Below are 23,391 nucleotides of genomic sequence, written 5' to 3' on the forward strand. Positions count from 1 at the left end.
CTCAAGTCTTGATATCCAGGTCCTGGGATCATGCCCCAAGTCAGGCTTCCAGCTCACTGGGGAGTCTGTTTCTGCCTCTCCCCGTGCTTGTGCTCTCTCTGTCTCTCTCTCTCGCAAATAAATAAATAAAATCTTTAAAAAAAAAAGAATAGGGGCTCTGTACTCAGAAGGTGAACACCCAGAAGGATCACTTTAATTTATTACATAAAATGCTGTTACCATTTAAGCATAAACAAAGTCTGGTCCAAATGACTCAGAGTATTGATCTAATTGAATTCCATCCAGCTATTGGGCTGAAAAAAGTACTGATAGGGTACATTGCTGTACCATTGTATTGGGGGTGTTATGTTAGGTGTTTGTGAGGGTGTGATATAGGGGGGTGATTGTATAAGCAAATGTCTGAAGCTTATACTCATAAATAGCTAACTATAATGAGCTTTATACTAAAAAATATTCCAGAATGTGAGCAGCCTAGAATTACTCTGACATTTTTTTCTCTGCTTTGTAAGTTGATCTCTGTACACCTTAATGCAGTGATTTAATATCTTGAGGTAAATGCTATTAGACTATTTTTCCTTTGTGTGATAATTGTGCTAACTTAGGGAAGGACAATGCTTGAATTATCCCATATTTCATAATATTGCTGTCAGGATCTGCTTTGTCTTTAAATTATGTAACCTTGTATTTGAGAGTCACATTGTTTTCCTCATGTTTACTTTCATGTCTGCACCTTATCCTCTGAGTTAGCATGGTAAAACACAAGGCCCTTTCTGCATTTGCATTAAACAGTTTGGAAATTTCTATGACATATTTCCTCTCTAGTTAGCAATCATTTGATTTCAGTGTCATTCTCATTAGGCCAGACTAGGGGGTTCACTCTCCAGGGCTTTAGCACTCTAAAGCTTACTGCTGCCAGAGATTTACCCTAGATTTTGCCTGAGAGTGAGTCCCCTTTACAACAAATTGACATGTACCACCTGAAAATTAGAAATTTGAAAATGACAGCCTATTTCATACTGCACCTTCATACTGTTAAATTCTTGCTTATTCTCAAATATAACATTTGAATCTAATTCTTGAGGAAACAGTGAAGTAGATTGATGGAAGGAAGGAAGGGATACTTACAGCTCCTTAAGCTCTCATGTCATTCTGCAACCTAACAATACCAGTGGACTTCCTGTGGTACAGGGGTCATGTCAAAATTTGGTACCAGTTTGAAAAGGGTAAGAGGACGTTTGAAAAATGAAACAGAATTCTGAAATTTCCCTTGATCTCTTTGATACGACAGAATCAGAGTCTTTTTGGTTACGAAGAATTAAGTAAAAATTGAGAATCTGTAGTCACAATGTAAATTGGAATAGTGATCACTTTTGCTGTCATCATCATCATCATCCATACCATTTATTGCAGGCCTAGGGTGTGAACATTCCTGGGTAGGAATTATACCAGGTAATAAAGTACATGTCACTTCTTGAGAATTAAGGAAAGGACATGGTACACTTAATTCTATCCAATGAACTAAAATGTATTGTCAGCCTAATAGTGCACATACTTGGCTTGATGCTGGAGATACAAAGGTACTTAAGTTATGGGACTGGCCTTTGTATTTATAGTTTACAGACAGAAACAGACCCAAAGGGATAATTCCAATCATGTGACATGTACCATGGTGACACAGAGGAGATGATTCACATCACCTTGGAAATTGAGGCCAAGCTGACCTTTGAAGAAGAGTTAGAATAAATGGATAAAAATGGGTAAAAAGAGGAACAACCCTGCTAGAAAGCAATCATCCACTGCTTCATTATAACTATTTAATCAGCTACTTAAGTAGAAAATTCTGTAAGTTGGGATTTTTTAAAGTCTCAGAGAATGGATAGATCTTGAAAAATAGGGATGGATATATGGAAAGTTATACAGAGGAAACTCTTGGGAAAAAATTGGACCCCTAGAGCAAAAGCCCAGAGACAGAATGTGGGACATATTTGCAACATGAGAAGTAGATGTGTTTTGTTTAGAGCAGAGAAAGGATACTGAAAATGTTTTTAATGTCAGTTACCTTTCTGGGTATTTTTGTATTTTATGCCATTAAATACAGCTTATAGCATGTATAGTATTATGTATATATGAAAAATTAGAAAATGCAGCCCAGAATATAAAGCCAAGGCAATCAGTGGGCACAGAATCCTATTTTGGATTTTGTACTTTTAAAAGCAACATCTGGCTATTTGAACTTTAAAATGCTTGATTCTCTGGGAAATAAAGTATATTCATTGAGTGTTTGAGACAGAGGTAGTTCTTCACCTGTTTTAAAAATTAAATTTACTAAGTTTTGTTGTATTGGTCTGAAAGAAAACTAAAGATTGTGAGAACAGTTATGTAGTCCAAATTCAGTGGGATTTAGGCCTAGATGGCAAAGAATAAACAATATAGAAAGAAATGAGAAAAAAGACAAGCCAAAGATATTTCAAAGTTTTTCAATTTGAATGAATGAAAACCAAGAGTTAGTTATAAAAGAAAAAAAGTGGATTTCATTGAAAGAGGATAGATTTTGAGTGTTTTCAAGATATGAGAAAAGGACATGATGTGAAAGTGACAAGATATGACACTGAAGTTCCAGAAATCCAGTGAGGGAAAAATAGAATTGGGAATTTTCAGCTGAGAGAGAGAGATTTATTTCTTACCCATCATGATGCAGCTATTTGCATAGTTCTCATTATCTTGATCTCTTTGGCCCTATTGGGCATATGCATCAAAGGCAACATGTATTGTTAAGCTCATAAATGGGAGGTTATGTCCCCTGGCTCCCTTTCAGTCCTTCATGCTTGGTGGTTCCAAATGCAAATCTAACTACTACTACTGCTGTTGATGTCTGTGTGTGCTTCTCTGTAGATGAGCGTCATAACAGCCTCCTTAATAACTTGGCCACAGGACAGATGAACCTCAGCAACTACTCAGTATGGTTAAGCGGGTTTCCCTTTTCTTCTGCTTCTTTTGTCTTTTTTTCCTTTGCACCTTAGCAATGAAAAGAGAACTGGTAGGGATGGAAGGAAATTGAAGCCAAATCCACAGGAGCCCCTTAAATGAAATATCAAGCACTAGCTCCTCAGCATAAGTGGTTTTCACACAGCCATTCATTGTGAGCCCCTACTGGGTTAAACCAAAGTGTCCAATGAATTGGACGTGCTTAGCCCTATGCCTGAAATCAGTCTTATGAGAAAGGTCCTAGAAGCAAACATATTTAAACATGAGTTGATTTTCACTTTTCAATTGTTTGTGTTTGACTACCATGAAAGATTTAAATCACATATATCTCAAATTTATGAAGGACAAATGAAATATGTAGTGGAAAATTGTAAAACCAAATCTTTTGTGAAAACTGAGTGGATTTAACATATCAATAAGTGTAATTTAAAATTCTATATGTATGTAAACCTTTAGATTAAGAGTATAAAGATTACATTCATGATACCTAGGGAAGTATTTTTGTACTATGCTGTTTATATTAAGTGATTCTCAAATTTTGATATGATAAAAATTAAAAGAATATCCATTATTGAATCAGTACCCTTTATAGTTACACATAGGAATATATAAAATATAAATTTCTGTTTATCTGGGAGGCTAGCGAGCTTTTCTTGCTACATGGTATGTATTAGATTCTCCAGAGAAGCAGAAGCAGCAGGAGATACACACACACATACATATACACACACACATAAATATCATATATGTAGATATACTTAGACATCATATGTACATGTACATATATATGATATCTAAAAGGAGAGATATCATGGAAATTGGCTCAAGCCATTATGAATGATAAAATATGCATGATCCTGTTGTCTGCAAGCTGGAGAACCAGGAAAGCCAATGGTATAATTCAGTTCGAGTCCCACGGCCTGAGAAATGGCAGGCTGCTGAGACCTGAGAACCTGAAGGTCCAATATCTGAGAGGAGGAGAAGATGGATGTGCCAGCTCAAGAAGAAAGAGAATTCCCCCTTCCTATATCTTTTTGTTCTATTAGGGCCCTCAACAGACTGGATGATGTCAGCTATATTGGTAGGGGTAGGTCTTCTTTATGAGTCTACTGATTCAAATGCCAGTTTCTTCTGTAAAAATCCTGTCATAGTCCATTCAGGCCACTATAAAAAACTACCACAGACCATGTAGCTTATGAACAACAGACATTTGTTTCTCATAGTTCTGGTGGGTAAGAAGTTCAGGATCATGGACCTGGCAGATTTGGTGTTTGGTTAGTGAGAACTTCTTGGTTCAGGATAGCTCTCTTTTAACTGTGTCATCACATGATGGAAGGGGCTAGGGAGCTCTGTTCAGCCTCTTTTGTAAGGGTAATAATCCCATTCATAAGGGCTCCACCCTCATGTCCTAATCACCTCTCCAGGGCCCTTGCTCCTAATACCATCCATCTTGGGGCTAGCATTTCCATATGTGAATTTTGGGGGAACAAACATTCAGACCATAAGCATGGTGGTAGTCTAGATATTTAGAGGAAGAAATGAAGTCAGAAAGTATAAACACTCTCTTGATAATTTGTATAATGGACAAACATACAACAGAGTGACCTACTTGCTGTTTTCTGTACATTAGGACGTTTTACACACACAGACACACACACACACACACACACCTATATGTACACAAACATGTAAACTTTTTACCCCACACACGTGGCTATTAAAGTGGTATAATTGAATTAATTCTTACAGTAGATTAGACAATGTTCTTTGAGGTGAAATAGTTGAATTAAAACAGCAGTAATTCGTCTTTACTACATAAATGGTTATGTTTATTTAATTCAATTAGAAACAAATCAAAATGTCTTAAATAATTTTTAAAAGATAAAAGGAATATGGTAGAACATTAATCCCCATCACTAAACATTTTGCTACCAGTAACTCATATGTACATGAATTTTTCTTATCTGTTTAATAGAAATATTAATTAAAAATAAATTACAAAGAGAAAACTGGATAGTGGGAGAAAAGAAAGATGATAACAATAGACTGGAAAAACATCATTTCAGTTGAGGAAGTTTCTAATGAGAATTTGAACATCTAATCGTTTCAGAAATTTTTTTTCCCCTAAGTTCTAGGGTTTTTTTTAAGAGTAGGTCTCACTTTTTTCCTCTTAACTTCTACACCTCCTACTCACAACACAGTCCATGACTGGCTGGTTTTTGCTTTACCACCTCTACTGAAGTTGCTGTCATCATGGTCAACAGTGATGGCTTAAATGCTAAAAATAAGCGAATGTGTTTCAAACCTCAGTTCCTTCTGTGTCTCCATTGCATTTTACTTTCCTTTCTCTTCCAAACACTTTATGCTTGATTTTCCATGTAATCCTTTCCAAGTTTTACTCTCGCTTTTATATTCTTTCTTTTCTGTCTTGGTCAAGTCATCATTTACATCAGCTTTCCTTTAAAGCTGATAGTCTCCAAAACTTTGTCCTTAACTCTGTTTCCTTTTACTCTGTAATATGTAATTTCATACATTTTCATATCTTCGGTCAGTTCTGCAAGGTCATTTCCTCAAAGGCAGTGTATTGACAGGTGTCTTTGTCAGGGTCCAAACACTTAAAACAGCACAACATGTTAGAACAACTTAAGCAGGATTTATTTACTAGGTGGCAATAATGCAGGGGAGAATGGAGTGTGGTCAAACCACAAGGATAGTAGAGAAACCCCAGCAAGCAGCTGACAAGCTGTTATCACCCCTAGGCCCAAAGAAACAAGGGAAGGGGAAGATATGGAGGAGCAGTGGCTTCCATCAAGGGATTCAGCCAGCTTGACATGACCTCAGCCAGGGATAAATATTACCCTAACCTCAGTTTCCTGCTTCCCTCCCAACACTGGCTAGGGTTCCTCATTGGGCCAAAGAAACCAAAAGCCAGAGAGCATAGAAACCCCGTTGATGTGATCAGATGGGTCAGTTTCCTGTACATAGACCCTGGTGGAGCAAGCAGGAGAGTGACTCTGGAAGAGCAAACTGATATATCTGGTATAGTGATATAGACTGAACATAGTATGTGCTACACAGACATCAAAACACACACACACACGCACACACCCACAGTTTGCCAAACTAACATATCCTGTGAAATGTCATAAATCTTTTTAAATAATGTTATAACATAATACTTTCTAAATAATGAGAAAATAGACACAATGATATAAAAAGGGGTTAGAGAATCAAGGCCTCCTGGAGCAGAACTATAGTAAGTCACTAAAATCTGTTCCAGATTCCCTAGAGAAGAGAATCTCAATTAAAAGTTTATATTGGTTAGTCCCCAGAATGAGAAGAATCAGGAAATGAAGCAGAAAAGAATGAGGATAAATGAATGAATGAGGAATGGGACCACAATATCATAACAGTCATAGCTCAGCCATGTGGGACATCTTATGCGTGGCTTATTCAGGACATCATAACAACAGTCTTTGGAGGAGAAAGATTAATGTACTCACTGACCCCTTCTCTCCCTCTGACTCCTGTTGGGTAAAATTCATCCCCATGGGATTACTCCCCTGAATTTACAAGTTGTCTTCACACCAACTTCATTTACACTTGGAGGAAGCCAGAGCCCAGCTGGTTCTGGGCTCTGGTGCAGTGGTCCCCCTGGGATACACAGTGTCATGTGAGGGATCATTCAGTGCAGACCTGAATGAAGCCTTCTTTAATGGCATGAAAAATGAAACACTGGGGCTCACCATGGTGGTCAGAAATCCTGAGGAAATATTTAAGATTGTGAAATTATTTGTGGTGATGGTTGTGGCATTAGCAGTGACCTAAGACCCTACTATCGTGATACAAATAAGGCAAGATTTTATTAGCTATTCTCATAAGAAAGCCAATGTATAAAATATAATGCCTATTTATTACTTTCAATAGAAAAGTTGCAAACACTTAACATTTATATCTAAGCATATCCTTTCACTTAGCATAAAACCTGCCGAACACTACAGCAATGTTTCTTAAGAGTTTCTACTGTGTGCAGTTAAAGGCTGAGAAGAGTAAACAAATACTCACAGAAATCTACCTTACTCCAGTAGCAGAGTTCAAAGAAAAATTACATTAAAATGTTATGTTTTATCTTAAACCACACAAATATTAATTATTAATTAATTTAAATGATACATAATTAATTTTGGGGAATATTGATGCTCATGGAAACCTCCATGTTTACATTATGGATTTCAGTACTTCCTGACATATAGTTAAAACCACTGACTTATAGAATAAAGTCCAGGGGCACCTGGGTGGCTCAGTCGTTAAGCGTCTGCCTTCAGCTCAGGGCGTGATCGCAGCGTTCTGGGATCTAGCCCCACATCAGGCTCTTCTGCTAGGAGCCTGCTTCTTCCTCTCCCACTCCCCCTGCTTGTGTTCCCTCTCTCGCTGGCTGTCTCTGTCAAATAAATAAATAAAATCTTTAAAAAAAAAAAAAAGAAGAATAAAGTCCAGGCTTCCCAACATATGTAATGATCTTTCTGATCAAGACCCTACACATTTATTCACCTATTTTAAAAACACTGAATGTCATCACTATTCAAAAGACTGGAATACATTGAAGAGGGAAGAGGTTTATAAAATCCCTGAGCTTACAGTTTAGATTCTAGGGAGAATATATAAATAAATAAGCTATTACTGTAGAAGGAGATTAGATTTCTGATAGATATACAGGGGGCTAAATTTATGGGATGTATGTCTAAAGTGGACCTGAGTGTCAGGCAAAGCTTTCCAAAAGAACCATATTCTAAGTTAAGAATTGAAGTGTAAATTGGCCTCAACCAGTAGAACAAAGAACAAGAGAACAAATTGTTTGAAAGCTGAGAGATTCCTCAGGAGGTAGAACCAGTTTGCTAATGGCTTTGAAAGCTGTGGTAATCACATTAAAGTTGGTACTGAGAGCAGTAGAGAGTCTCTGAATGTGCTAAGGGGAGTAATGTGATCAGGTTCACATTTTAACATGATTACCCTCTTTGCATTGTGGTGAATAAATTGACAGGACCAAGACTGAAGGCAAGGAAGCCAAATGGATTGGTTTTGCGATCACCTAGGCAAGAAGTATCAATAGTTAAAAGGGGACTTAGTTCAGAGGTACATACTGATGAATTGAATAGATCCTGGTAATGACGTACATGTGTGGCCTAAGGAAAAGGGAGTAAGGAGGATTATGCTGAAGTTTCTAGGGGCGCCTGGATGGCTCAGTGGGTTGGGTGTCTGCCTTCGGCTCAGGTCATGATCATGGGGTCCTGAGATCAAGCCCTGGATCAGGCTCCCTGCTCTGCAGGGAGTCTGCTTCTCCCTCTCCCTCCCCCTGGATACTCTCTCTCTCAAATAAATAAAATATATTTTTTAAAAAGTTTCTAATTTGACTTTGGGCCATATGGGAGAGCCAGGAAAGAGGATGAGGTTTGGGGGACAGAGAGGGTAGGAATCCAGGTGCCTGTGGGACATCCAGAAGGAGTTGCAGACTTGCACGTATGGCTCTGATCTGAAGCTCTACAGAGAAATTGGGACTTATCAACGCCTGTAAGATAATCTATGCAAAAGCTGGCATTTAAGAATAGTTCAACTATAATCCCATCATAGTTTATATTGACTTCCGCATCCATTTTCTGTAATTATAAAATTTTCCAACTATACCAGTAATGGAAATATTTCACACTTTTCTATGTACTGTTTCTTCAGCCTAGGATAACCTTTGCTATTTGGGAATCTCTTCTCTATACTTGAGGATTTAGATCAATTGACTTCTCTGTGACATCTTCTTAAGTTCTTGATATGGTCTTAATTTCTTCCTTCTGTGTATTAGCGTAACACCTTTTTCCATTTCAAATATATCCTGACTTACTTTACTTGGCTTTCAGTCAGACCCACTTCACCAAAACTTTTTGACTAGAAAAGTAGTAACTACTATGATAATTTACTTCTTTATAATTTTTCTTGTCTTGTGCCTCAGCGTTGGTGCCACATTGTTCTCCTTCAGAGTGAATCCCCCTTGGCATTCCTGAGATACTTTAACACAATTAAATAAGATTGTCTGTCTAGATGTCAGATGCAATTTATCTTCCATAACACCAAATGATATTGTTCATTCAGTGAGAGTAAAGGCGTTTGCTCTAGATCCTGTCTCTTTCTCTCTTTCTCTCTCTGCCTAAACCCTACCTTGACCTCCTGCATGGCTCCAGAATCTGAGATTCACCTATTCTTTTTTACCTTTCTCCCTGAACTACCTGTTCTCTCCTTCACTTCCAGATCTACTCTCCATCTTTTTCCACTCTTCTTAGTACCCTGGGAGGCTGAAATCTATGGGCTGCAACTACCCACATCCCTTTGGCCTCTGACTTTCAGCTGTGTTTGGCCAAAGAGAAGGAAAGACATTGAAGGAATAGAAAGAGGAAGAGATCACGTTATTTATTCTCTATTTTGTTTCAGCTGGCTATAAATTTGTGGTAGCTGCATTCCTTTCTTCAGGACCACAGCTCTTATCAAGTGGTCCTTCTTCTATACCTACGTCTTTGTCCACAATGCAGAAACTACTTCATTTGCTTGCCTATTCAGTTCCATGACAGTAACAGATTCTATTCTTGGGACACATTTCAATCACTTGTTGATTCTCTTAAGCTTTTCCAACTTGAAAATAGTCTCTTCATTAAACTCACTTGTTACTCTGAGTTTGCACCTGTTTTCTGACAGCCCCTGACTAATGCACACCTCATATGTTAACTTGATCACAAAGTCCTTTTGGAAATCAAGTGTGGCTTTGTTAAATTAACATTTGTTAAATAGAGCCCCCACATGTTAGATGATGAGGTGTGTTTCAACAAAAAACCACAATGGAATTGAAATAGAGAAGTTTATTATTCACAGGTCCTGGAGGAAGTACACAGCATGCCTTGAGGAGCCACACAAGAGATCAAGGCAGGGTTTGGTGAAGAGAGAGAGGACCTCGAACAAATGCCTTTATTAGGGTCTGTCGGAGAAGTTCTGTGGGGCTCCTGGGCCAAAGCCAGGTTTGTCAGTTCAAACCAAAAGGAACAGGACTTTGGTAGGTGCCATGGGGATCTTATCCAAGTGGCACACAGGGGAAGTCCCTGGGAGATGGGGGAGACTACTTATCACAAAGGCAGTTGGGAAATCATATTAAAACCTTACATTTACTTGTGACTCTGCCAGCTATTATCCAGTGCGTGCACTCATGGGAGGGGTTAATGTCAGTTCAAGGACCTCATGGGCTGCTTCACCACAAAATGGATGCCAAAGCAGCAATAATAATAGAATAATTTAACTGAACTCTCAACACCGAATTTCTCTCAAATGCTTTCACTTCTTTACATCCCCAATAACATTCTCTTAGTTCAAGTTTCAATCTGATTATTTTTATTTCTGTAAAATTTTAATTACTTCCAGCTGCTTCTCCCTCACAAACTATTCTTCACACTGAAATCAGAATGGTACTTCAAAACAGATACAGATTATTGGTTTCCTGCTTAAAACCTTCATGGCTTCACATTGCCTTTAAATGTGGTCAACAAATCTCCCCATGATCCAGCCCCTGCCTGTCTCCCAAGACTCAACCTTTTGGTGCACACGCACACACACACATGCACACACGCACACACGAATGGAGACGCACACACGAATGGAGACGCACACACACTGTAACTCTCTCCACGCCAAACCATTTCCAGTTCCCCTCACATGTTGTCTCTTTCTTTTGAGTCTTTGGACACGCAACATCCTTTGACAGGGTTCTGAGTTCCCCACACCACACACTTCTTTGCCCACCCTTCTTCTCTAGCAAGCTTCTTCTTGTCTTTTAAGACTCAGCCATAAACCTCTTGAAGAAACTTTTCTGATAGTTTTTGCTCTACTCTCTTACCGTAGCATTTGTCCACACCTCTGTCATCAGTATATCCCCTCTCGTCCCCTGCCAGAATGTAAGAATTTTGAGAAGTTTTAGTTCAAGGTTCAGACTATATGGTTTCAAATCCATTTCCACCATATATTTTCCTTATGACATTGAGCAAGTTTATTAATTGTATACCTCTGTTTTCTCATCTGTAAATTTAGGAAAATAAAAATAGTCATGCTTTTGTATTATTAATACATAAATTAAATTATGTTAGCACATTTGAAACATTTAGAGCAGTGCTATATTTACAGTTAGCACTCAGTACATTATGCAGTCTCGCAATTGCCTAATTTTTTTTTTTCTCAGCCCCACAAGATGGAAAGTTTATAAATAGGACGGCCTAGGTTCTACTGCTCAGCATATCGTCTTGATTAGTGAGTTTCTGATGCATAGAGAGAACTCCATAAGTCATTTTATTTTTTATTTTTATTTTTTTTATTTTTACTTTTTTGAGAGAGAGAGAGCACAAGCAGGGGAGGCAGGGCATAGGGAGAGGAGAGAGAGAATCTTAAGCAGGCTCCACACACCTTTGTGGAGCCTGACACAGGGCTTGAACTCATGACCCTGAGATCAAGACCTGAACCGAATTAAAAGCTCAGATGCTTAACCAACTGAGCCACCCAGGCACCCCTCTGTTAGTCCTTTTAGGTTGAATAAATGAATGAATGAACTCATGAATGATGTGCAATGAACTCTAGATTGATTGATAATGTCTTTTCTCTTGAACCATAAATGAATGATGTGCAATGAACTCATGAATGATGTGCAATGAACTCTAGATTGATTGATAATGTCTTCTCTCTTGAACCATCTTTGTTTTTCAAATCCTGAGTGGTAATGTCTAGATCTAGATTCCTTAATGAGTCGTTTCTGTGAAATACTCTGGGGCTCCTATGAACATGGGAAAGTTCCTCTCCCTTTGTAAGACTAGAAAACAGATTTGCATTTGTTTTTGCCAGTGCCCAAGTTCTTAAGGCTGGAGTTAAGTATGTGATTTTAATCATGACACTTGATTGTTAACTTGTCTGTCTCTAATTTGGATGCACTTTCCAGGTAATAAGTAATCATACATTTTTAATCCTGGCTGATATTTTAAAATATTCTTCTTTCCTGTAAGTTATATGCTAATTTGGAAGTATTACAGAGTAGTATCTCTCTATAAATGAAATGTAATTATTATAATAAATGTTTCCATTTGACATAAAACACTTACTAAAAATGCTCCATTTATATATTTCTTATTCTCCACAATGGAAAGATACTCAAACTTCAATGATTTCTAAATGTAAATGTAGCCAAAAATTTCAAAAATACTGTTTTTATAAGTATGTCATTTTAAATTTAATTTGCTCTCAAAAATCTAAATAGTATAAGGATTAGATTGTGAATTTGTAGATTTCGCTAATGATCCATGGTATAAAGTTCAATTTCCATAAGAATCCAGTAGATTTTATTTTTTAAAATTATTTGTTTCTTTTTATGCCACACCATAGCTATGTGGGGAATATAGCTATGAATTAGAAAATTTATGAAGTTGAAAAATACATCTTTAGCAATTACTATATGTCAGAATTATTGAAGTACTAATTACCAGAGTAAGTAAATAAATAAAATTGCTTTAAGGTTTTAAGTCCTAAAAAGAGAGATAATCATAGAATAACAATTAAGTGTTCTGTGGTACAAATATGCAAAATAATATTAAGCATTTTCTAAAAATTGCAAGCTGTACACCCATATCTAAGTCTACTCACATCTAGAATATATGGAAAACTACAAAAACATAAAGATACACACACAAACACCGCACATTCAAATGCAACATTTATGTATATTAGTGTTGAAAAAAATGAAGTGTTCTTTTAATAGGTATGCATTTTGAGGAGTTCCTGGAAGATTAAAGAAAAAAGTGGTGACTTCAATTTTGGGTAATATAACAGCTAAAAAAACATTCCAACTACAAGACAGACATAAAATATAGGCTAAAGTAGAGATAAAGTTTTTAATTATTAAAATGCCAAAATAATGAGAAAAATCCCTGATGATGAACTTTTTAAAGGTATCCAGAGAAGAAAGACAAGTTTCCTATATTAGGAGGATGATTGCACGTACCAAATTAATTTTCAACAGGAACAACAAAAGAGGGAAAATGGAAAACATACAAAATGCTCAGAAAGACCAGGAAATCTTATTTGAAAAGACATAAAATAGAGCAATATTTGTCATATATAATTATCTCCTATAAATTGAAGTAAAAACAAATAACCCAATTGAAAAGGTGAAAAAAGTATATATTCTAGTGATTTAAAATAGATAAAATGTAAATGACAAATGATATATTTAAAAATCATTATTCAAATCAGAAACAACAGTGAGGTTATAATTTTATAATGCTTATTCGTAAGATACATAACCAAGGAAATGAATATGATATTTAATTTTGGTGAGGGATTGGGGAAATTAGTAACCAAAAACAATCTGGGGAGCTTACTTTTGTGCAGGCCTTTATGGACTGTATATTAAAATACAAATTTGGCATACTTACTTCACCCAACGAATTTTACTCTTAGATATTTATTCTTCAGATATAGTCATAGATGTGCATAAGATATTTATACAGTGAATTTTCTATGGTATGTATAATTTGAAAAATTATACTAAAAATGTATGAATAAATTTATGTCAATAGGTAAATGATTAAATACTTTGTGATACATTTACACCAAGAACTTCTCTTATTAAAAATTCTTAGCCTTATTTATATGTAATGACCGTAAAATATCCCCAAGATATTTTGTGAGGGGAAAAAGCATACAATTTTTTTTTGTTTTAGTTTTATTGAATAACAATATTTATAGCATGATTTCCATGGCAGAGGCTGGCTGGATTCACCAAACTAATTTTCCAACCTTCCCTGGCATAGAGCTAGATTACTTGCCATCCTTTTTTGCAATGAATTTGGCCATGTGACTAAGTTTTGGCCAGTGGAGTGGAATGGAGTCAGATTTTCCATGCTCCATCTTTCCCCCATCTCTTACCTGGTTAGTTATTTAGATATTTGCATTTGACACACAAGGCAACCTCAGAAACCACATGGTGAGAATGGTGAAGACTATGTCTCCTGAGACTCTGAATGTCACTGAATGACTATAGGAAACAATTTTCCATTCCACCTATGCTGATTGAACTTTATATGAGCAAGAAGTAAGCTTCTATGTTGCTAAGCTACTGAGATTTCAAGGTATGTCTATTACAGGAGCTAGTATTATCCTTTCTAATTCAATTTCAGTTGCTTAAAAACTGATTTAAAAAATTAAATTATATGTCCATATAATCTAGGTATATTTTTGTCCAAAATGGAACATAGAGTGATTGCCTCTTGTGAATGGAGTGGTATTGGGCTGGAGGAGGATAGGAATAAACACTCTCACTTTGTGTACTTCTAGCGTTAGAGTTATTTGGTATTATTTCTTTAGTTAGATATATGTATAATATTGATACAATTAATGATGTTTAGGGGAAGCCAAAAGAAATTTAGAGACAGTAAGTTTGGAACTTAAAGGAAGTTCTTTTGTGTCTTACAGAAAGAAAGGGATATTTTAAGGTAAAAGTGCACTTTAGGGAAACCTAGCATATGAAAGGCATGAAGCATGAAATATTGAAAAAACTACACTAAGATGTGGTTAGAACATATACTGGACATATATTAAGGCACTGGAGACTTATAAACCTGAAAAATAAGATAGAATCAAATCACACAAGAATGTATATTTTCAATTGGAATAATTTTTGGCATGGGAGTAATATAATAAGAACAAAACAGTGAGAAGAGTGGCTTAAAGAAAAACAGGAACTAAAGTCAGAGATACTGAAAAGAAAATATGAACGTAGTAGAACTGACAGAAAGCAGAAAAGATATTTTCTTAGTTTTTAAAAATGTGGGGGGAGGTTTAGAATTCAAGATGTGGAAAGGAAGAAAAGGAAAGATATCCAGGGTTTCTGATAGTTCCTGATTTGGCGTATTGGCCTAAAACATTAATTTAATTCCCATCCAGCATTGGGCTCTAGAGTCAAGATCAGGACAGCTTGCATGTTCTCTGTGATTCAGAGCAAACCCCAGTAGGGACGACATGGAATAGGAGAATCAGAATCTATCAATGAGAGTACAGCTCTTCAAAATTACCAACCCTATATACTGAGAAACAGTGGCTTGGAATGCCCTGGAGTAGAAGTCCTGCCTAACACACAGCAGTGCCGTAAACATCCGTTATGTGAGAATGCTGTGATCTAAAGAACATTATCTATGAATATGTAATAGCTAAAAAATACAAAATTGTGAGAATGAGAAATGTATTCCTTTAGTGAGAAAAATTGGGACAATGTGAAAACAAGATCTTTTAAAATCCCACTATTATGTTAATAGTGAATTAATTGTGTTTTAAAATGTTAAATATTATTACATTTGTTATTAGGATATGATTTTTATTTTATTGAATAATGTTATACTAAAAAAGAAGAGTAAAACTTGGGATTAATGTTTTCAGATTGATTATTCCATGTATAATTTGTTGTTTTGATACTTAATTTTTATCTTGAATGGTAAATGAGAATTTTACATGTACTTAACAACAATTTTACATATTTCCTCTTTTCATTTAATTATGTTAAATACTTTTTTTTAAAGATTATATTTATTTGAGAAAGCACAAGTAGGGGGAACAGCAGGCAGAGGGAGAGGGAGAAGCAGGCTCCTTGCTGAGCAGAGAGCCCAATGCGGGGCTTGATCCTAGGACCCTGGGATCACGACCAGAGCAGAAGGCAGATGCTTAACCAACTGAGCCACCCAGGCATCCCTGTTAAATACATTTTAAATAGCAAACATTTCTCTGTGTTTTGCTCTCGGAAAGATTTCACTGTGATTAATTATTTTTGAAATTAGTAGACCAAACTAAAGACAACATGAATTTTAGAGCTAGTAGACAATGCTGACAATTTAAAGTTTTTGTTTTTTGTTTTTGTTTTTTTTTTTTTAAAGGAAGAGAGAGGGTTGGGGAGAGGGGGAAATTTAAGAAGGCTTTATGCCCAGCACGGAACCCAACATGGGCCTTGATCTCACAACCCCGAGATCATGACCTGAGATGAAATCAAGAGTCAGATGTTTAACCAACTGAGCCACCTGATGCCTCTTAAATAAAGTTTTGAAGTCATTTTTCAGTATGTTTAAAGCTCTGTTTGATATCATGATATCATGATTTTGAGAGTTAAAGGAGTAATTAAATTCTTCTCTGGGTTTATTCCTGTTAGCTGCTACCACTAAAATATGACTAGGTGTTGTCAGTTATCCTGCATGGGAATTGAAGTTCTGACCACTAAGAAACTCCACAGAAATAGTACAATTTTGTGTCTTTACATAGCAGGCAGTCTTTTGAACATGTTAAGTATTAATAAAATCTACAAATGAGGAATATATTTTAAGTATGTAAATAGTCACACAACCCTAGTAACTGTAAAAGAAAGGATTAATCATTTTTATGTTAAATACAACTGTCTTTATGGCATAATATGCTAAAATAAATTCAAAACATAAAATTGTGAAAAATACTTGCTACATAAATGACAAAAAGTGAGTTTCTTCAGTATACAAAGAACTTAAATATCCAGAAAAACATCTGTACAACTAATAAAATATCAAAGGAGATGAACAGATAGTTCACACTTGCAAAGATAAATGGAAAATAACACTGTGAGAAGAGTTATATTATTGTAACAATTCATGACAAACTGAATGGCTTAAAACAATACAAATATATTTTCTTACAGTTGTGGAGGTCAGAAATTTTGCTATGCGTGTCACTGGGCTAAAATCAAGGTGTTGGCAGGACTGCATTTTTTTGGAGGCTCGAGCAAAGAATTCAGCTTTTAGAGGCTGTCCACCCCTTGGCTAGTGACCCTCTTTCATCTTCAAAGCCAGCAATAGTCAATTGAGTCTTTTTACATCTCATCATTTTGACACTGACTCTTCTGCCACCAACTTATACTTTTAAGGACCACTCGTGATTACATTGGGCCCATCTGGTGTATCTAGGATAATCTAGGATAATAGCTCTATTAAAACCAGCCAAATAGGGGCACCTAGGTGGTGCAGAGTAGGCTAAGTGCCAACCCTTGGTTTCAGCTCCAGTCATGATTTCAGAGTCATGAGATATCAGGCCCTGTGTAGACCACACTTAGCACAGAATCTGCTTGGGACTCTGCCCCTCTCCCTCTGCCCCTCCCCACTTTCTCTCTCTCTCTTTCTCAAATAAATAAATAAATCTTTAAAAATAAAAATAAAACCAGCCAATTAGCAACCTAATTCCATCTGCAACCTTATAACATATATATTCATAGGTTTCAGTGATTAGAATGTGGATATATTTGGGGGAATCATTATTCTGCTTACCATACTTATGAATAAAGAAATGTAAATTGAAATAATAGTAAGTTGATAGTTCTTATGTAACTGTTAAAGATTTAAAATTCAATAATAAAACTATTGGCATAAATATGTTGTAAGTTGCTACTACATGAACTAGAGCAACTATTTTAAGTCTATTAAGAAATTTGTCAAAATCCACAAAAAATTTAATTATACATAACACTTGTAAGAATGTATGATCAAACAAGGATGTGGAGAAATTGGACCTCTATAATTTTACTAGCAGGATTGTAAAATGGTACAGCCTCTTTGGAAAGTAGTTTAGCTGTTGCTCAGAATGTCAAACATAAAATATATGATCCAGCAATTCTACTCCTAGGTATATATCCAAGAAAATTGAAAACATACATCCAGACAAAAGCTTGACGATGAATGTTCATAGTTGCATTATTCAAATAGACCAAAATTAAACCCTGCTCAAATGTCTATCAAGTAATGAATAAATAAACAGGATGTGGTATATCCATATGAGTGATATAAAGTTTTGTTACATGCAAAAACATAAGTTTACCCTGAAAACATTATGGTAAGTGGAAAAGCCAGTCACAAAATATCACATATTATGATTCCATTTATATGAAATGTCCAAAAACAGGCAAATGTATAGATACAGCGATACAGAATGTAGGCTGAGGGTAGATGGTGGGGAGTGACTGCTAATAGATACAGAGTTTCTTTTAGAGAAGACAAAATATGAAATTAAATTATGGTGATGGTTGCACCACTCTGGATCTATTAAATTTATTGGACCTTGCACGTTAAATAGTTATACTCTGTGTCTGTAAATTATATCTCAATATAGCTATTAAAAGGAATGTATGACTCAGATAATAAGGGAAAAACTTGAAACAGCTTAAATATATTAATTCCAAATATAGGATTAATTCCAAATGATAGGATCAATGATGTATAACCAAACAATATAACACCTTGCAACTTTTAAAAGGAAAATGAAGAACAATACCTACTGATAGGACAGCCTGCTAAGAATTATTTTTAGGTGAAAAAGAGTCAATTAGCATACTCTAGTACTGAAAAGGTGAAGTAGAATGGAATATGTATGTTTATACTACTATTCTCGTTTTGTTTTTTTTTTTTAAAGATTTTATTTATTTATTTGACAGAGAGAGAGACAGCCAGTGAGAGAGGGAACACAGGCAGGAGGAGTGGGAGAGGAAGAAGCAGGCTCCCAGTGGAGGAACCTGATGTGGGGCTCCAGGATCACGCCCTGAGCCGAAGGCAGACGCTTAATGACTGAGCCACCCAGGCGCCCCTATTCTCGTTTTTTTAAAAAATGTGTATATTATTTCTACATCAAGTATGTCTTTTATTGCCTAGATTAGAACATATTTATTTTACGGCTTTAAAAAATCTAATTACAATTTTTGAAGCTTTGCTTCCCCCTACACTGTTAAGAGCCACAAACTTAAGATTCCTCCAGCTGAGCTTCTTTACTTTTAATACCTCATCATAATTTAAAAGTTGGGTTTTTTAGGTTACAAAGTGGGGCTTCCAGGGTTCACCTTTGTGAGTCCATTCCTTCTTCTAAGAAGTGGAAGCCAGACCAATGTTTGCTGAGCAGTGATAAAGTCAGCTGACAAGCAAAATCCCTCAGGCTAAATAAAGCCTGCTTGTTGCCTGCCATGCAAATGATTCTGTAGAACTTTCTAGAAATGAGAGAATGGCAGGAATGACACAATAAGAGGAGTGTCCTCTTTTCTTGTTCCACCTGGAGCTTCCACAACATGATTTGCAATCACTGTCATATCAAGGTGCCTTTCTCTAAGGCTCAGGCTTGATTTTGAGTAAAATTAGCATATCATTCAATCATTAATTCATTCAGAAAAGGTCATTAGAAATTACTACTTGTCGTAGCAATGACTGGTTCATCACTGTATCCTTGTCCGAAGATGCCCAAGAGACAATCAAGCTACACTTACTATTTTAGACATCAAATCAGTATTTACATAAGAAAGGCAATGAAGTTTTACAATATTGTTAATCTAAGGAACAATTTTGAAAACCCTGAACCTCGATTTATTTCTAAGCTCTCATACATTCATAGTTTTTAGAATTAAAGTAGTTACAACTTTAATGCTCCTTTTTTACATTGCTAATTATATCAATATGCCCATCATCTAGTTGGGTTTAATAAATATCCACATTTACTCGATATTTTGAAACTTTTATGTAAAAATAAGTTAAAACGTTATCAAAAGAAATTTTTGTTTCTTTTTAAATATATTTAAAAAATTGAATCAAATTTATTTTAATTCTAAAACAGGTAAATAATGGGGCACCTGGGGGGCTCAGTTGGTTAAGTGTCTGCCTTTGGCTTAGGTCAAAATCCTGGGGTTCTGGGATGGAGCCCTGCATTTGGCTCCTTGCTCAGCAGGGAGTCTGCTTCTCCCCCTGCCGCTCCCCCCTGCTTACGTGCACTCTGTCTCTCTCTCACTCAAATAAATAAATCTTAAAAAAAAGTCAGTAAAATAGGTAAGTAATGACATAATTTATAATTTAAGAAAAGAAAAATACTGAAAGTCAAGAACTACTCATAGTAGTATATCAGATACAAAATTTGCCCTTAATAACAGAATATGTCATATTGATGCTGTTTTCAGAATTTGATTTATGACCCTGATGTTTTAATTGATGGATCAATTAATAGTAATTATTTTTGTATAATCAGCAGCTGAAATGTGCAACATATTGATTTTTTCAGGTGAGACATAGGCTCCCTTAGCAGCTATTGTGGAAGAAAGAAGTAGTGACAATAAATTCAGTCTAATTTATTCCTGAAAGAGATGATTGACTGCAGTTCATGAAGTCCCTAGCAAGAGACAGACAAAATGGTGAAATCATTCAGAGACAATAAAACTAAAAATTAAATTAGAATATGGAATACTGAGTAAAAAATCCCATGAACTTCAAATTAGAAGTGCTCGATGAAAGTTAGTTTAAAGGGACAAAGTTATATTATGAGTGCAAACGGGAAGAAATATATTAATCTAATAGAATGAAATCCAAGAAAATTGATTATAAGATTGTATCAAAAGTGTTAGAATTTATTTTATTTATGAAACTAAAGAGCTGTGTAATGGAGTTATGAAATTGACCCCCAAAATAAAATTATTTTCACTTGCTGTTATTCTTGTTAGTACTATGGTACATTGCATGTGTACAAAAATTATTCAAATTTATAAAATATTTCTTGGAGAGCCTACTTGGGGATAAGCATTGTTGTCAGGGATAAAATGAAGAGCAGAGATGATCCATCCATTCTTCGTGAAAATTGCATTCAAGGAGAGAAAAGACAGTCGGACTTAATCATAAATATAAATATATGGCTACAACATTTGATAAACACCATAAATAAGAATTTCAGGTTGCAAAAGGATTGTAAAACAAAAGCACTGACCTGCGCATTAATATAGTTTTGGTAAAATGTTTTCATAAATCATCTCACTTTCTTCAGCTTTTTTTTTATTCCAGTAAGTTGACATGGGTATATATAGGAGATGGCAAAAATAACTAAGTCTCTAAATATCAGTTAGAGGATATCTTTGAACTGACTTCTTTTGCAAAGATTTTATCTTTATGACAATGTACACAATAAAAATTTACTCAGATATTTAAGTGATTGATTATTAGTATCACAGCAAGATTTTTTTACATTAAAAAGATAATTCCCTTAATGATTATATTAAATGAAAATTCCAAAAGCAATGTGTCCAAACAGTATGTAATACTCAGGGGTACTCTGAAGACATTAATTCAACAAATATTTATAGAATGTTTACTATGAATAAGGAATTCTGCCAAAATGAGGAATTTGTGTGTGGAGGAAAGATTGAGAAGCAATGATCAGTGTTCAACCTGACTGAAGAGGCTCTACATAAAGTAAAAAATATATTCCAAGCCAGTGGAAAATATTCTAGGAGTGGTACAATGACATGTGGAATTTTAGAGATGAAGGAAATAGCAATTTCATCTCAGCGAACCAGGAGCAGTGAAGAAGGCTCTATGGAGGAAATAATATAGATCTTGACTTGGCACTTTAGGTGAAATTTAGATAAGAGAAGAGTAACAGTGCACAGAAAGTAGTTCAAACAAACTACCAAAACTCAGAAAGTTCAGAGTTTTTAAGGAATAGTAATCTCATTGGGTATCAGAGAAATTAAGGTACTTATTAGGGATCACAGTAAAATAGGCTGGAAAGCAAAGAAGAAATTCATTATCAAGAGGCTTTGAATGTAAAAATAAGGAACTTCATCCTAAAACAAAGGGATTTTATTGTTGTTGTAGCCTTATTTATTAGAGAAGAAAAAAAATTAAGCTGGTAGTAAAATTTGTGAAAAAAATTAGGGAATTGCTTGCAGGCATTCGTCAGGTACCTCTCGGGTAACTTTTAGAAATGAATACAAGTCACTTTGAAGAATACGTATTTCTAGTACTCAACCTAGAAATAATTCAGGTTCAAGCAGTTTTACCACTAAAATGTAACATGGCCTAATTTCTTGATCTTTGGTTCATGAGGGTTAAAATAGCCAAAGCAGAACTATGGTTAGCCAGATTCTAATTATTTTACATAAGAGAACTGACTCAGACTTTTTGAGGTTGATACATCCAGGTTTTTTACTACTTAAAAGAAATTAATTTAGCTTCTCAGAACTACATAGATTGACTACAGCTCTGTGATCCACCTAGGGTCACATTCTGTAGTTTAGGCATTTACAACATTTATAAATCCCATAACTGGAAAACAAACATGATTATCCTATTTACCCTCAGTTAAACCGTGCATGTCTATTGTTTTTATTTTGTCTTATTTTAAATCAGATTTTCTGTTGTATCTGTTTAAGTTCATCTACTTTTACTTACGTTGTGTTTTCTAATCTTTTTATTAACTTAGATCCCAGGATTCTACTCTGTCTACAGTGTCCTCTGTTGCTCCTTCTGGTGTAACAGAAGGGATTGGCTCCCTGTGGACTTCCCTCAGCTCCTCTCTTGAAGCACCATCCACGTGCCAGGAGGATGTATGTCACAGTGGAGTCACTTGCCATCCTGTCTTGCTCTCCGGTGGTAAGTTCTCATTCCACTGTGACTGTCCACTACATTTTACTGGCCATTTCTGTGAACAAGGTAATCAATCTTCATGTATTTTTAAAAACCTCTCCAGAGGGTACAAGAGAATTACAACCTTATTGTACACAGTGACAGATAATAGTACAAACAAGAAACATCTGTATAATTTTATTTAAAAATGAATTCTGATAGAACACGTTTGGATCAGTATTGTAGAAGTAAACCTAAGATTTTTTTTTTCTCCATTAGGATTGTTATTCAAAATATATTTTCAGTTATCACACAAAATAAGAGTTAAAGTTGAAATGTAGCATTATTTATATATTTCTTCTAAAATTATGGTGTAGTCCATCCTTGTCACCACAGAAACAATTAAGTTCTACTTTATACTATTTTTATTGCTTTATTGTTAATCAGATCATTATTTTTTTATATTTCATAAGCAGATCCCTATATTTAAATTATTTTGGTAAGAAGAGTACATTATTTTTTGGTGTTTAAGAATATGGTTTTAGTATTAATGGAGCTATTTATGAATCAAAAGAAAATTTCTCTGTTGTCAACATCTAATGGCCTCCTAAGAGTAAGTCTCTCAGTTAATTGAAGCAAAAACGCCCTGGGCAGATTACAAAGCCATTAGGTCATAATAACATGTCCCTACACTAAGAGCTAGAAAAGTAACATAGTTTTCTATGGAAAATTAATCACTGGTTCTAAATTGGGTAGGTGAGGATGTGGATTACTATTGGATAATGATTTAGATGGCAAAGAATTTCATTATTTATCCATGATTGTGTTAAATATTTCCCTTTTTTAATACCAAAATGTAGGACCTCTTGAAGCAAACTCATAGGTATGCATAATACGTTAAGTCAACTCTCCTTGCCAGATG

At 35.4% G+C, this 23,391-nt stretch overlaps 1 protein-coding gene across 1 annotated transcript in view; it reads left to right on the forward strand.

Moving 5' to 3' along the window:
- EYS (EGF-like photoreceptor maintenance factor) overlaps positions 1 to 23,391 on the forward strand; it is a 1,472,906-nt gene that overhangs the window by 1,021,171 nt on the left and 428,344 nt on the right. Inside the window, 1 exon segment of the mRNA XM_087856898.1 lies at positions 22,327 to 22,556. Coding sequence (XP_087713024.1) covers positions 22,327 to 22,556 — 230 coding nt within the window.

The sequence above is a fragment of the Ursus americanus genome, chromosome 29 (genome assembly GCF_024610735.1).
Source record: "Ursus americanus isolate L20-20 chromosome 29, mUrsAme1.1.p, whole genome shotgun sequence".
Classification (NCBI taxonomy): domain Eukaryota; kingdom Metazoa; phylum Chordata; class Mammalia; order Carnivora; family Ursidae; genus Ursus; species Ursus americanus.